At 40.6% G+C, this 16421-nt stretch overlaps 1 protein-coding gene across 1 annotated transcript in view; it reads right to left on the bottom strand.

Moving 5' to 3' along the window:
* The window catches only part of CNTNAP5 (contactin associated protein family member 5), a 417358-nt gene that overhangs the window by 55355 nt on the left and 345582 nt on the right, over window positions 1-16421 (bottom strand). Inside the window, exons 16-19 of the mRNA XM_063116699.1 lie at window positions 13533-13703; window positions 7597-7815; window positions 5426-5665; window positions 55-279 (exon numbers count right to left, since the gene is read on the bottom strand). Of these exons, the coding sequence (XP_062972769.1) occupies window positions 55-279; window positions 5426-5665; window positions 7597-7815; window positions 13533-13703 (855 nt within the window). The remainder of the gene's footprint in view (window positions 1-54; window positions 280-5425; window positions 5666-7596; window positions 7816-13532; window positions 13704-16421) is intronic.

Here is a 16421-nt window from a genome sequence, read left to right as displayed (position 1 = left end):
TCAGAATTGTGTTCTTACAGAGTTCTAATGAAACTACGTTACATCCACACTTACCATTCTTGGAGAGAATAACAGCCAAATAGTCATGAGAGGATATGTTGATGTAGAACAAGAGGCTTGGTGCATGGGCTGTCAGGAAGGTAAAGGCAATGGTCTCCTTGGATGTAGAGGTGTCTGCATAAATGGCAGAGGATGCAGAGCTCGCATTTTTGGTCACAGGATAAGGCTCCTGGAAGATGTAGGTAATGGAAGTGCCAGCTTCAAAAAGTGCAGAAACCTCTAAAAATACAACAACAAAACAGCATAAGAAAAGCTCTGCTGGATTAGACCAAAAGCTGATTCTGTCCAGCAAGCCATTTTCCACAGTGGCCAACCAGATGCCCAAGGGAAGACCACAAGCAGGACATATGAAAGATATTTTTGAAATGGAAGCATCAGAAGAGGGTTGGAGTCAGCACACTAAACCCAAAATCACTGGGGATGTTGAGACTTGGATTTTTAGGATGAACATTGGAACGTGTGACACTGGAAATTCCATTTCGCTGAAGCCCAATGGGATTTCACAGTGTTTCTGTTCCAATAAGCAGTGGCAGACTGTTTTGGATCCCCCCCACCAATTTTGGAAATGTATTTTTTTGCACACCTTAAATAAATAGACACATTTTTTCTGAGTCTTGTGATTTGCACAAAAAGGTATGTGCATATTTTAATTATGATTTTTTTGGTCTTTAGATTTGCACAAAAAAATAATATATATATATATGTCTTCACATTTGCACAATGGGATTGTGTGATTTGTTGTTGTTGTTGTTGTTGTTGTTGTTGTTATTATTATTATTATTATTATTATTATTATTCAGGATTTGTGCATTGTCCAGCCCTTCCAAGAGAAATGGGGGATCATCAAAGTGGAGTATGAAACTGACAAGTTTTTTGACCAGTATGGAATATGGCTCTGCTGGGCTAAACTAAGTATTATGTGGTGAGGATGAAACTGACAGGGATATTTACAGTGGGAATACATAGCCAACAGATTTACTTGTGAAAGACCACTGATTAAAAAAAAAGTTTTTTAAAAAATATGACCTATTTGCACAAATTTAAAGACACTAACCTCCAAAAGCCCAAGACTCCATTTGTGTAAATTGCCACTGCCATTAAAAAAAATAATCCAAAATCTGCATACTGGATTGACTTGTTATAGATCAGGTTGACACCAGCAAAGAGAAATAGAATGAAATCCACCAGGTCCAAAATGGTAAAATCCATCAAGATTAGTTAAGTAAGTGTGTGTGTGTGTGTGTGTGTGTGTGTGTGTGTGTGTGTGTTTTTGCTCACACAAGAAGAACAGCAGGAAAAGAACAAAATATAGACAAAATATAGAAGCCAGCCCCAAGTAAATTCTGAAGTCACTCTACGGAGGCATCTTTATGGAACCTTTATGTCTTGTTGCTTTAATGCCAAACCAGATGAACAAAATACATCTGTCCCCAAATAAGGAACAATATGGCACTATTCAACCCTGCACGAGCATAAAACATGACACTGAACATACAGTCAAGCTGTTGTTGTTCTGCAGTTGTCCAATGGATTATTTAGATGGGCAGGGGACCAGCCTGCTTTGAAGAATTAGAGGGATGATTTGAGGTATCAGTTCCACTGCAGGAAATGATGAGTCAGAACAAAGTGGACACTGGACAGGTGGGTTCATGAATGAAGACAAAATCCCAGATGGAAGGTGCTTTACAGTCAAAGCTTATAGAAATATTATCTAGGGTTCTCATTGTTTGGATGACTGAGAATTAGCAGCAGCATTTTCAAATATTTAAAAGCAGCATAACGTATTGATTGCAAAAACATTGGAAGGAGCAACAGAAGTGATCTTTGCGTGCCTTTTGCTATCCAAGAGTCCCTACCGGATCCATGTACACTCCAGATTTCAACAGTGGCAATTACTATGAAAAGAAAATATTTACTAATGTGGCTCATTTCTATAAATGTTACTTGGTTGGCTTTTGATTGCAAAGTTCAGTAATGTTTAACATTACAATCTAAGAACCTACTGTAATTCTCTCTCTCTCTCTTTCTCTCTCTCTTCACATACACACAGAGAGAGCATTTTCCATCTCCCCTCTACAGACAGGATTTGAGTATTTTATTGTTTTATACTGTATGCTTTTATCTGTATGCTGCCCTGGGATCTTAATGATATAGGGTGGGATACAAATGTTTTAAATAAATAAATTTGATGCAGCCGAAGCTCCACTGAATTCAGTGAAAATACAGCAGGTTTACAACAAGTAGGTTCTGCCCTCCTCTCACTTGCCTAAAAATATGACATTTGTATGCAAGAGCAGCGACTAGAATTGAAATGTGCCAACTGATCCTGGCTGTGATTTTAAGATAGAGGAAGATTACAGGGGATTATCAAGACATCCCCCAAAGAACTTTTTCATCTAAAGCATGTGTTCTTCTCCCTCTCTCTGTATAGGCAACATCTGTTGAGAAATGGCTAAGAGCCCATTGTCTTCAGTCTGCAGAAAACCATTTTCCTTTTTTCTATCTCATTTTACTTACAATTATCTGAATACTGAATATTGATTTCCTAGGCTGCTCCCAAGGTGAATGATAAGATGAATCTCCATCTCACAGCGTTGTCCTATTTGAGCTTGGCAAATAATTAGAGCTTGATGGAGTGTTCTGCCGAAGCCTGGAGTTCAATGATACATGGGATTTTGAACAATCCAAATAATTCATGTGTGACCCAGGTCTGAAATTTTAGGGTGATTGGAACAGACTGTGTAGCTTCTCTTATTTGGGACTCTGGAATTTAGTTATTTATTGTCCTGCAAGTTATTATGCATGTGAGGAAGCTGGGTGAGGAAAGGGGCAAAAAAATCCCCATTAAACAAAATGGGGTAAGTGTAAATATTTATGTAAGTATTTATGATTCTATAGATAGCCTTTCAAAATTCTCTATTCTATTTGTGCCAGAGAAAATAAGGGGAGGACATTTAGCTTAATTTCTCCAGGAGGAGGAGAAGAACACGTGGAGTTTCATGGTGGTAGGATCCACTATTGGCAGTGGAAGTAGCACTGCTTTGTACTGTTTTCTTACAGTTCAGCAGCAACTGTGTTGGCAGCCTGGTCACCATTTTGTATCATCCACAATGTCCCAGACCTAGTCCAGAACTACATCAAGCAGGATATAGCACTATGAAAGCGGTATATGGTCTGTGTCAATGGGCCCCAACAGTTTTCAGTGCACTTCAATAGTGCTATAAAGCAGTAGTGAGGCTCCTGCCTTTTATATACTGCTTTCATAGTGCAATGCCCTGCTTGGTGTAGATTAAGCCCTAGTAAAAGGGCATGAGAGGGAGGATCCAACACACACACACACACACACACAAATATGGTGGAGAAAATCCTACAAACTTGCCTTATTTTCTAGGGACAATGTGAGAAAAAAAATGTATAGTGATATATATATTTAAAACATGGTAAGTGATACATAAATCCAATAAATCAGTAAGGAAGAAAAACTGCTGGTTTTTATTTTAAATGTCTTCTGAGGAATTTCAGCTCAAGTTTAAACATTTAAGCAACAGATTCAATGTCAAGACCAAATTCATTAATTCAATAAAATCAAGATAAAAAAGCAGCAACAATAATAACATAACAGCACAATGAGTGATAAAAATGTGGAGTGAGCAATAAAATTCTAGAACATCTTGAAAGGGTTAAAAAGCTTGGGGAATTGAAACAAACAACCATCTTAGCATGATACTGAAATGGCAATAGGATGGATGGGCATTCAAAGGCAGGGTGCCATCCATGGGTATCCACAGGAATGGTTAATGCATGCACATAGTGCACAACACTACAAAGCACATGTGCATTTCCTTCTGTGTGTGCTTTGTTACTTAGGCCCCGTGCAGACAACACACATGCATTCCCTTAACCGTTTTGTGGTTAAGCAGCATGGTTTAGTGTGTTGTCTGAACGGGGCCTATGTGTCACATTCCATCACTTTTAGAAGCCTACACAGAGTAGTAGAAGATCCTGGGAATGATACAGCACTAATGCAGAACAGGGTTATATTCAAGAAGCATCATGATCGCCAACAAAACTTTATTTGCAGCAAAGGACAGAAAAGAAAAGACCATAGGATCAAGAGGGGGAAAAGCCCCAAATGCACAGCCATAGCACAGCTGCCTTACAAATATTATATTGTATATTTTGTGGCATCACACCCTCCTCATAACAGTGACAACTTCACATGACTTGTCTTGGAATGGTTTCCTTCAGCTTGGAAACACTGGTGAAGACTCTCTAGAGCAGCCTACACCAACCTAGTGCACTCAGGATGTTTTGGACTACAGCTCCCAGCATTCCTGATTGTTGGCCATGCTGGCTGGGGCTGATGGGCATTGAAGTCCAAAACAGCTACAGGGCACCAGTTTGGGGAAGGCGGTTGTAGAGAATAGTAGTCCCATCTTTGGGTAGGGAGTGTTTTCACAGTGGGAAGAAAAATAGGTATGCTTGATCGGAGTTTAGGGTCATTAGATGCTAGAGGAGCCTGGTCACGCGTTTCTTTCTATTGTTATCAGCCACTTTTTACATCAGCTAGCAGTACACTTTTCGCATTGCTTGAATTTCAAACTGCAGCAATCTTTTACTGGCATCCCTTTTGTTGTTGTTGTTGCAAACCTTCTTAAGGAATTATCTGCATATTTTTCCACATAAAGAATTTTTAAAAATTCCAATCCACCTGTGAACAGACTCTGAAACAAACAACCCTGCACAATCCACAAATACACATGGGATGGGTTTCACAAAATCTGGACAGGCATAGCTCCATTACATAAATAAATGAAATACACAACTGATGAGTGTGAAAACAGGAAACGCAAAGTATTTCCAGTAGAGGCTGGTGGCACCAATGCCAATGGGGCAGTAAATCTGCTCCAGGTTTCAGTCCTAGCCAGTCAGAACTCTACAGGGACTATCCAAGCTACAGTGCTGATCATTTCAGCCTCCTGGTGGTGGTGGTTTTTTAAAACCCTCTGTTGCTACATTATTAAGAGAATGAAAATAAGTTTCATATTCTGGGCCATAACTATCCCACCCCCAGTATTAGTTCTGAACTCCAAATCTGCATTCTAGAAATGGATGTCATGCATTTTAACCTCCTTGATAGCAAATGACTTCTATGTAACCATTCCAAAATTAAACAATTATACCTGAATTTTTAATTATAAAAAAATTGCCAAGAGGTTTTAATAATTGGAAAGTGGCATTAAAAATCAACATTTCTCCACAATACAGTAATAGCTTCCAGTTCAATTATTTCACATGATGAATTCTGATCAAGTTTAGCTTTATGGGAAGGGGGGAAATCTATGATTCCATTACATGGCCATACCTTCTTTACAGAATGGTCCTTCATATGGAGAATTGGTGCAGTCACAGAAGTAGCCATTGAACTTCTCCACACATTTCCCTCCATTGCGGCAAAGGCTACCATAAGTGCTACAGTGTCCAGGGCAGCCAGGTTTGACCCCAGGGGTCACCTTGGCTCTCTCTTCAAGGTCAAGCTTCTGCCCATTCAGCTGAAGAGAGCGAATACAGCCCATAAAACCTTGCTGTCTAGAAGCAGTTGCCCCTGTATACGGGAGAGAGAAAGTAGATAAAACTTGCATTTCAACCACTCACCCTTGACCAAAGTAAAAGCCTCATTCAAGGTTTTCTCAGAATGCGCAGTGAGAAGCCAGTTCAGAAATGGTAAAATATAGTCCCCAGTGATGATCCCCATTAATGTGTGTGAGCACTCGTGCTAGGGGAGCATGAAGGGCACATGTAACCATAACTTCATATATCTAGTGGGCTGCCCTTTCAGCAGTCTGGTGAGAGTCCAACTTGCAGTGGCAATATGCAGTGGAGGCAACTGCTAAGAATGAAGTTAATGAGTTAAAAGCCATCATGAGCTCTGACTTTGGAGGATTAATAAATTTGTTCTAAGGCTCATCATCTTAGAGCTGCTTCCTACATTCCAAATTAAGAACTGAGCAGTATTCTTGCAAGTCTCTACAAGTATGAAATAGCCATAATAAGGATTTGGAAGCACTCATGCCGTAGCCAGAACTAATCACATTCTCTTTTCCATGTTTTATTTTCAGGCCCTGGAGTGACTTCCTTGTGATATCTGTTCTGTTAAGTTATAACAGGTAGGGGTAGCCTAGTCACTCGTAGCCCTTGGTTTAATCGTTACTATATCCAAAGATTTCAGTTGAAGACCTTGGAGAGCTCCTTATATCTTCATTGGTAGATACAATTTACATTTTGCAAGCGTGCGGTAGATACCTGAGGGTATCTAGGGATTGGGGAGAAATTCGTTCAGTTCACAATTTAATGTGACTTTACTTAATGTTCCCTTTTCAAAACACTACATGTACTGAAAGTCATTTAAGCTTTGAATTTTGCACTTCTCTGAATTTTGCCATGTAGTTCTCTATTTATTTATTTTTTAAAAAAATGCATACAAAATGTATATGTTAGGGGAAATAACATTCAGAAATCCACTGTATTTGGAAAATTGTTTGGAAAAACACTTTAAAATTATGCTCTAGGAGAAATGTGCACAATAATGCTCATGAATTTTCATACAAACATTTTAAATAATGATCAATATCCAGGATTAGTGCACTTAAGACAGAGAAATTCTCAAAGTTCAAGGTGAAGATTAGAAAAATGACAAAAAGGAGAAACCAAGATTGATATATTCATCCCTACTGTGATCTTACCAGAAGAGGTTTTACAAGATATGACCTTACTAAAAGAGACATTACCAAAAGAAACTTGACCTCATGTGACCTTAACTAAGATGAGCTTCCATAAGTAAGTCTGCTACCATTTTCCCTGTAAGCCCCAAACCTGAGTGTATCAAGATAAAATTAGCTTCAGGCCAGAACTACACCAAGCAGGATATAACACTTTGAAAATGGTTTGAAAACTGTATATGGAGTGTGTCCTGGGCCCTAACAGTTGTCACTACTGTTATAAACCATTTTAAAGTAGTGTAGATCCTGCCTCAGTCTTCCTTCCCAAGCTAGAAATTCATCACCTTGTTGAATTGTGGCAGACATCAGCTAAGTTTATATCACTTCATTTCAGTGCAAAAGACAAGTCCACACAAAAATCTGTAAGTATTTTTGTTTGCATATGTATCACTTTTCCATATTGTATATATGTTACACACGTTTTGCAAGTCATTTCCCCTGAAAATAAAGTGCATTCTGTAATATATGCATTTTTACACATATGTATTTTAGTTACTGGATTGCAAAATTTGGAAAAGGATAAATATCAGCATGTAACTTCCTTCCAGTTCATGTGCGAGTTCAGGAAGAGCAAATTTAGTAACAAATTTCTCACGCATCCTTATAGATTACCCTGAGCAAAGAATAGTAGGTCAACCACTACTTCTTCTTTGCAAGCTTATGGCGCAAGGAACCAATGTAAATATCTGATAATCAAAAGCATGCCCATCTACCTTAGATCAATGGACATCAATAAGCACCAGCTGACAGTCCCTACCTACAAATAACGGGTTATTCAGCTGCAGTCGGAAGTGTCCTTCAGCAGGTGCTTCCACAATCTTCTTTGGAAGGTTGTCCACCTGGAGAGAGGTTTCCTTGAGATTCCGCTCAGCATGCAAATAATGCCACTGGTTGTCATTCAGGGACTTTGGAGACCAGACGATGACTTCAACCGGACCATTTCCAACATTTACTGTGAAGGTGATCACTTTAGGGGCTGTAAACAATAAAGACTATGAGTATATCATGTTAATGGAAAATTGTATCTATTGAAGATCATTATTATTTATTTTGCCAATAAACAATCTTTTGGTATGCTTCACGTCCACTCTCCCATATGAAACATTGTTTGTAAATTGGGTCACCTCTCAGTGGTCAAATATTGGCATTTTCTGAACATTATTATTATTATTATTTATTTATTTATTTATATAGCACCATCAATGTACATGGTGCTGTACAGAGTAAAACAGTAAATAGCAAGACCCTGCCGCATAGGCTTACATTCTAATAAAACCATAATAAAACAATAAGGAGGGGAAGAGAATGCAAACAGGCACAGGGTAGGGTAACCAGGCACTGGGTAGGGTAAAACTAACAGTATAAAGTCAACTTTAGCATGGTGTATGGGGTGTGTGTGCGTGATGCAATGTTCCTTCCACTTCTCTTTACAATTTCCTGATTCATTACTTATGGGAACCAATTTAACTAAAAGAATAACATTGGGGGCTGCTTGTATGAAGAAAAAGAGAACTTCACACAGATTGGGAGGCCCACAATATAATCCAGGAAGGATGCTACTGTTTCCAGATTTCTCAAAGTTGAAGAAAGCATGGAGTTAAAGTGGCCTTGCAAATATAAATGACTGTTGAAGGGTGGTGCAGAAAGAACATTAAGGCAGGGTTTATATTTTCAGAGATATGAATAACTTGTTGAGAACATTTCTTAACAAACATTTGCAAGAACATATTCAAAACTAGAGGACTTTCAAACAATGTGAGGGCCTAACATATCTTCTAATTTGTTGTTGAAATCAACCCCATTTGTGCCTTTTTAGAAAAAACGTTGGAATGTTCCTCTTTTTATAAGAGCCCACTTCTTATTCTGACAAAAGTCAGCAAGGTTCTCTCCCTGTTTTAAAGGGAAGCAGAATCAAACTATGAGGATTATTATAGTATGATTGTTGCATAGAACATTCTGCTATTGAATCACTGACAAGCTGGAACCCGCACAACCCGACTTGGCAAAAACTCAACACAAAGGAGGAAGGTTATGGAGTTTTCGTATTCTGTGTTCAACAAAGCCAATCTTAAAAGTCAGTTAAGGGAGATAGTTGAACCCTCGGTAGCACGCTGTGACGAGTTTGCACGGCACTTTGAAGATAAAGTCGCTCAGATTCGTCATGAATTGGACACCACACTTAATGCAGCTCCACTAGTAGAGGCGTTCAGAGCGCCGTCCGGTTCAGTTTTATTGGATGAGTTTCAGTTAGTGAGGCCTGAGGATGTGGACAAGGTGCTTGGCCTAGTCCGGTTGACCACCTGTGTGCTTGCCCCTTGCCCCTCATGGCTCATTACACCAAATAAGGAGGGGATCCAGGAGGTTGTAAATGCCTCCTTGAGAGAGGGAGTGGTGCCGGCCTCTTTAAAAGAGGCAGTAATTAGATCACTCCTGAAGAAGCCTAACCTGGACCCGGAGGATGTTAACAACTACAGGCCGGTGGCTAATATCCCCTTCCTGGGCAAGGTGCTTGAGCAGGTGGTTGCAGGACAACTCCAGGCACTCTTGAATGAAACGGATTATCTAGATCCATTTCAATCGGGTTTCAGGCCTGGTTTTGGAACGGGAACTGCCTTGGTCGCCCTGTGGGATGACTTCTGTCGGGAGAGAGACAGGGGGAGTGTGACCCTGTTGGTTCTCCTGGACCTCTCAGCAGCCTTCGATACCATCGACCATGGTATCCTTCTGGATAGGTTGTCTGAGCTGGGAGTTGGAGGTACTGCTTTGCAGTGGTTCCACTCCTACTTGGATGGCTGATTCCAGAAGGTGGTGCTGGGGGATTATTGCTCTGTGCCGTGGCTCCTAAGCCATGGGGTTCCACAGGGCTCTATACTATCCCCTATGCTGTTTAACATATACATGAAGCCGCTGGGGGAGGTTATCCGGAGATGTGGACTGAGGTGTCATCAATATGCGGATGATACCTAGCTCTACCTTTCCTTTTCATCAAACCCAGGTGAGGCAGTGGCTGTTCTGAACCAGTGCCTGGGCACGGTAACGGACTGGATGAGGGCTAATAAACTGAAACTCAATCCAGACAAGATGGAGGTACTGTTAGTGGGTGGCTCATCTGTCCAGCAAGGTGATGTTTGCCCTGTCCTGGAAGGGGTTGTACTCCCCCTGAAGGATCGGGTCCGTAGTTTGGGGGTGCTCTTGGATCCAGAACTGTCACTTGAGGCACAGGTGAACTCAGTGGCAAAGAGCACCTTTTATCAGCTTAGGCTGCACCCTTATCTGGACAGAGATAGCCTAGCTACAGTGATCCATGCTCTGATAACCTCTCGTTTGGATTACTGCAATGCGTTATACGTGGGGCTGCCTTTGAAAACGGTCCAGAAACTTCAACTGGTACAAAACAGGGCAGCACGTTTACTAACAGGGACTGGCTGACGAGACCACATCACGCCAGTCCTTTTCCAGCTTCATTGGCTGCCAGTCCAGGTCTGGGCCCGATTCAAAGTGCTGGTATTAACATTTAAAGCCCTAAACAGCTTGGGGCCAGGTTATCTGAAGGAACGCCTCCTCCCGTATGTACCTGCCCGGACCCTAAGGTCATCCTCAGGGGTCCTTTTCCGTGAGCCCCTGCCAAAGGAAGTGAGGGCAGGTGGCTACCAGGAGGAGGGCCTTCTCTGCTGTGGCACCCCGGCTGTGGAATGAGCTCCCTAAGGAGGTTCGCTTGGCACCTACATTATATGCTATTAGACGCCACATGAAGACCTTATTATTCTCCCAGCATTTTAACAGTCTATAAATAAATGTTAACTTGGTGTTTTAAATTTGTAATTTTGCATTGCTGCTGTTTTTATCTGGTTGAGCTTTTATATTGTATTTTATACTATGGTTTTATACTGTTGTTTTATACTTTGAATGTTTTTAATTTTTGTGAACCGCCCAGAGAGCTCCGGCTATTGGGTGGTATAGAAATGTAATAAATAAATAAAAAAATAAATAAGATGTGTTCCAATGTGGAACAGATTTTTTGAGGCTCACAGAAATAAATAAAACTGAGGAACTAAACTGAAAAGCAAAACAAACAAGCAATTAAACAACAACAACATCAACAAAACAGAACATCACTTCTTCATAAAGAGTGGACTTCTTTGAAATACACCAGGACTTGTTTTGTATTCTTATTAATATGCCTCTTCTTCACAGTAGTTATCAATCACATCATTTATAGGCCATTTGTTCCAAGTCAGTGGGGGCATAAACCATGTTTGAGGGTTCAGGCCCTGAGAGATAATAGTCTTGGCAAGATCAGATTTAGGGTAGAATCAGATACAGAGCAGAGTTAATAAGGGCACAGCTCCGGGAAGACAAGAGCAGACTGGCTGCAGGCACTCACAGTGGGAACTTAAGTCAGCAATAACGAAGTCCAAAACAGACAATGCTCAATTGGACACAGACAAACACCTTGGGGCAGAAGCTCTGACCGCTATCCTTGCAACCTTTTTCTGTTTCCTGGAGAGGGCATAGGGCTGTTGATTGCAATGAGCTTAAGCATTCCAAGTCCTATTTCTGATCATGCCACACATACACCTGTAGCAGCTGATTTGTGGACTGAACTCAAAATATGACCTTCTTGCTTCAAAGTTCATTTGGCCTAAAATGCTCCTAATAAGACACTCGCATTCTAATGGAAAGTTTCCCCACATTTTTCAGCAGCTGATCCTTTTCTCTCTCTCATCAAAGTGAATGCTAAACTATCATCTTGATAGATTGCATTATTTTGACATCATCTCATAGCGCTGCTTTTTTTAAAAAATGGCCCTTGAGAATGAAATACAGCACACTGATGTGTCAACCAAATAGGACTTTGATGTGCAATTAACACTAAACCATACCTCATTACCTAGTGATAATGCACCACAGCATTTACCATGGGTTTAATGAATCAAAGAGCCTTGGGGCCTTATTTTATTAAATTTTATGTTGAAGTTATTATAACCATATTATAAAAATGATGGCACTTCATTCCACGTTTGTTCAGCCTGATGGAATCTGGAACAGAAGGACCTTATTTCACTCCAAAGCCACAGCACTACCCCCCTCCATTAATAGGCTAACCCAGCAGAATAAAAGATAAGTTAAAACTACCAATTAGTTTGTTCTTTAATACGCTGGGCAGTAATTACAATTCAGTCCCAGAGTGAAGCTGTGTGATTGACAAGCCACAAAAGAAACATAATGACCCTCTGCGTGCTTTGGATCTCTCTCTCTCTCTCTCTCTTCCTGTTGCTTTGCATGCCAACTACTTTCTAATGGAATATTGCATAAGTACTATTTACCATCAGCCAAGAGCATCTAATACCAGGAGAGGCAAGCAACTGATATCTGATATCATATACCACCCTTGGAAAGCAGCCATTTTGTGTGTTGCTGCAGATGACAGACAACGGCAACAACATGGATGTATGGATTTTCTTAAATCCGTTCTGTCTGTGTTTTCTGGATTGTCAGGTGTCTTTCATTCTGTTATGTATTCATTGGTGGAATTTGATATTTTGTGCAAGGATTTTATTCATTTGCAAGTGTGATTAGCGCTAATGCACATTTTACATGCCTGTACAGATTCACATTTTCACACATCCACCACCATCCCAAAAAAACCCCTAAAACAAAAAACAAACAAACAAACAAAAAAACTGGGCTGCAAATCTGAGGAATCTATGTAACTCAGCAAAAGCTGCTTCACTCCAGAATCCTCAGGTCAGATTCATAGAAATTCAAACTCATTTGAATCCATTGCATAATTCTCCAAGATTCCTAGGCAATAACACAGCAGAGCTAGTACTGGACTCAATAACTTTATTTTCTCTTCACTATGGAGTTTTGAAGCATTGAACATATGCCCCATTACCATCCTATAGAATAATCTGTCACTTCACACGTAGTTCTTCTAAACAGCTAAAGAAGACAATTCCTGAGAAACCATACAACCACTACCCACAGACACCACTTCTGACATGCCTACCTCCCAATCTTTTATTACTACTGCAACTGGTAATATTCTGGCACAGGGAGTAGGGAACAACTGTGTATGAAATTAGGGCCAGTGAATGCTCCATGGTCCATCATAAGCATCTTAAAGTACATATTTGACCAATTTACTTGGTCTCTGATGATGATCAGGAGTGGACCCATACATACATTGTGCATACTCTCTCTCTCTCTCTCTCTCTCTCACACACACACACACAGAGAGAGAGAGAGAGAGAGAGAGAGAGAGAGAGAGAGATATTTTTTTTATAAAGCATCACCTTTTTCCCCCCCCGACAGAAAATTCTACTCACAGATGTTTGCCTCTATCCACATTAATCTTCCATTTCTTCTGTAGGTGAAAGAATATTAAAATTTGGTACACAGCAAGAAGAACCCCAGTTCACACAGACCATACCTGAGTTGGTTCTTGGTGCTGACAGCTGCATATTTTTTAATCATTCTCAATTTTTACTTATCCAACCCAATCTTGATAGCCATAGAATATTTTCCAAGGTCCCAAGCTTTCCAGTTCTGGAAGCTGAACTCCAGCCTATGATTCTATGATTCTTTTCAAGACCTTCTTTGAAATCTCACTAGAAACTGTATGGCCCCCATTCCCTGCTCAAATGTACAGAATGAGCAATGCACCTAAATTGTAATGTATGTACTCACAGCTTATTTCAAGTCGGATGAAGTCTCTCATGCCCAGATTTTCCAAGAAGACCCCAGACATAGCAGTTGTTTTGAAAAAGAAAGAAATGTCCGCAGTGAACTCTGCATGGAAGGTGGGGAAAAGAAGGTACGAGGCCTCGGTGTTGAATGAAGCTGCATTCCAGAACTGTCCTGCAAATAGTAACACCCTTCTCTATAGTTAATCATAAGCAGATAGTGAGCAAAACTGCAAAAGCACATCATTTTAGCAGGTCATAAACAGAGAAAAAAAAGAAAGGAAAACAGCAGCATGAAACTGAGAAAAAACACCACACACACATGCACACACACTTTGTTGTACTACCTTTGCACAAGACAGGCAACAACTCACATTCTGTCTACAAACCCATCACAAACCCAGCTGTCTAAACAGTGGTGCAGCTAAGTGGGAGGAGAGGGGGAAAGTGGGAGGCAAGGGAAGTCCTACGGACTCCCTTTTGGCCTTCTGACCAGCCCAGGAAACTGCAACAGCTGACCTGCTTCAGAATTGTAACCGAATCCGAAGTGGGCCGGGGCAGTTCTGTGGAAGTGGGGCCAATTTGGAAGCTCTTAAATGGCCTCCAGGGGGAATCAGGGGGGCCTGAGCACAGCCCTAGTATGCATCTCAATACTACTTGCTAGGAAGCACAAATACATGGTGCTATTCTCCTCATGTCCTGCCTGTAAAATAGATAGGTCTTTTGGCCTGGTGCAACAGGGCTCTTCTCATGTTCTTCAGTCAAAACTCCAGTTTATTTAAAAATATGGCAAATGCTTTCTTCTTTAAATGATGTCCAATATGTTCCTGGAAACAAATTGGACACAAAAAATATGAGAGAGAGAGAGAGACTGACTCAGATACCTTTTGTTAAGGTTCGATAGTGAAAGACAATAATTCCACCATGTAAATGATAGGGTGGTGTGGTGTCGTTCTAACCTTCAAAATATCAAAACGGTTTGATCAATCATTCTGAAATGTTCCTGTGCCAAGAAGAAGTGTCCATTGTCTATACCCTGAAAGTTTTAGAATGACTTGTGAAATGTTGAGAGAAAAAGAGTAGTTTAAAAACAAAACAAAAAAAACCCACCCTCCCTCTTGTCAAAAGTGACTTCAAAACATTGTTGACAACCATTTTGTAGTCACACTTCCTGAAGAGACCAGAGGGTTTTCACTTGAAACAATGATGGCTTTCTATTCTTGTATTAGAGTTGGTGGGGAACATTGTTGTTGTTGTTGTTGTTGTTTTTTGAAGTTCCATTTCATTTAGTATTTGAAATAAGCTTTGTTTAGTTATTTGTTTGTTTGTTTTTAACATGTGATGCTAGTCAATGGGACCAAACATCAGTCTGGGCATACTGAATACCATGCTCTCTCTCCCTCTCCCAGCACAGCTGTTTTGGAATGTTGAGGGGAATTGTTAATAGCTGAGAAGACAAAAGAGAAGATGGTGCAGTTTGGCTGGTTGGTGGGAAGGTGAATCTGCTAGGAAAGGTAGGTTGGTGGGGAGCCCCCCCCCCCCACACACACACACATTCAGATGAGAAAGTAGTGGACAAGGAGGACTCTCCTCACACACCAATATCCCAGCAGTTTCAATCCACCCCGCCTAGCTTGCCAAACCATCCACCAAACAGAATACTTGAGTTCTGCTGAAGGGAATAAGGTTCATTGGTTAGAGTGATACTGCTGTGTGCGCCTTGAATTCTTCAGAGTGATAAAAGCGGGGAGGTGACCACTTCAGGTGCTGCCAGGAAACACATGCAGAATTCAACTGGGAAAGGTGGTAATTCAATTGCTGTATGAGATGTTTGGGATAAAGGAGGGGAATATCTGCCTGTGCTGATCGGAGCAGGAACAATTCCTTGAGTTCTACTGAAGGAATTAAGGTACAGAGGTTAGAGCAACAATGTTGTGTGAGCCTTGAGTCATAGGGAGGGAGGGATGAATGTGGGGGCTCACTTCAGTTGACTCCCAGAAACACAGGCAGACATTGTACTGGGAAGATGATTGCCTGATCTCTGCATGAGATGTTTCAGATAAGGTAGATGGACATCTGCCAGGACTGATAGTTGCTGGGGAGACTCCTTGAGTTCAATTGAAGGCAGTAAGTACAGTGGCTAAAGTCATGTATGTTTACTTAAAAGGAAATCCAATGTGTTTTGAGTGGCTTACTCACATGGAACTTTAGTTCTGGAATAGTGGAATACTAACAGGGAACTTGGTGTGTCTAATTTCCTTTATCAGGACGTTTTAAGTTTATTTTGCTTGGGAAAAAGTGAGATCAGAAGATAAAAATCTAAGATGTATATAGACTGTTTCCTACTTGTTTGTTATTTTGTGAGAATGTGTGTGTGGGAGGGGCAGGATTACTACATATTAAACTCTGCAGTTGGGGACGCAAGGAAACTTCTAGGCTGGAGCCAGTGATAGCTTAGAAAAGTGTCATTATTAAGTCATTTGTTACCATGGCAACTAACAGAGTTCCATTGTTCCTGGTTGACAAAAGGGATGGGATAGGGTTAAAATAGAAAAACAAGCCACTGTGTTTATTGGTAAAATGATAAAATTAACCATCCCTTCCCTCAACCTATCCACAAAGTCTTAAGAATTTTGCATTCCCTAAAGAGAGGGGAAATCAAGGCAAATGTCAACTAACCAAGGTAGTTGTTTTTTTAAGTCTATTTTTCTAAGTCTATGTTTTCAGTCTGTGCTTCGGTCAGAAGTAGTAGGGCAACAGGAAGAAGATAGTTTGGCCAACTTTTTTTCTTTTTTCTTTTTTAAAGCAAACATGTTTTTCCCCCCTCACAGTGTACCTCTGAATGTGCAGTTTGTAAAAATAAGCATAGTGGCAGCAGGCATGACAGAGCTTC

Source organism: Elgaria multicarinata, chromosome 2, assembly GCF_023053635.1.
Source record: "Elgaria multicarinata webbii isolate HBS135686 ecotype San Diego chromosome 2, rElgMul1.1.pri, whole genome shotgun sequence".
Taxonomy (NCBI): domain Eukaryota; kingdom Metazoa; phylum Chordata; class Lepidosauria; order Squamata; family Anguidae; genus Elgaria; species Elgaria multicarinata.
This window is presented reverse-complemented; position numbering and strand designations above follow the sequence as displayed.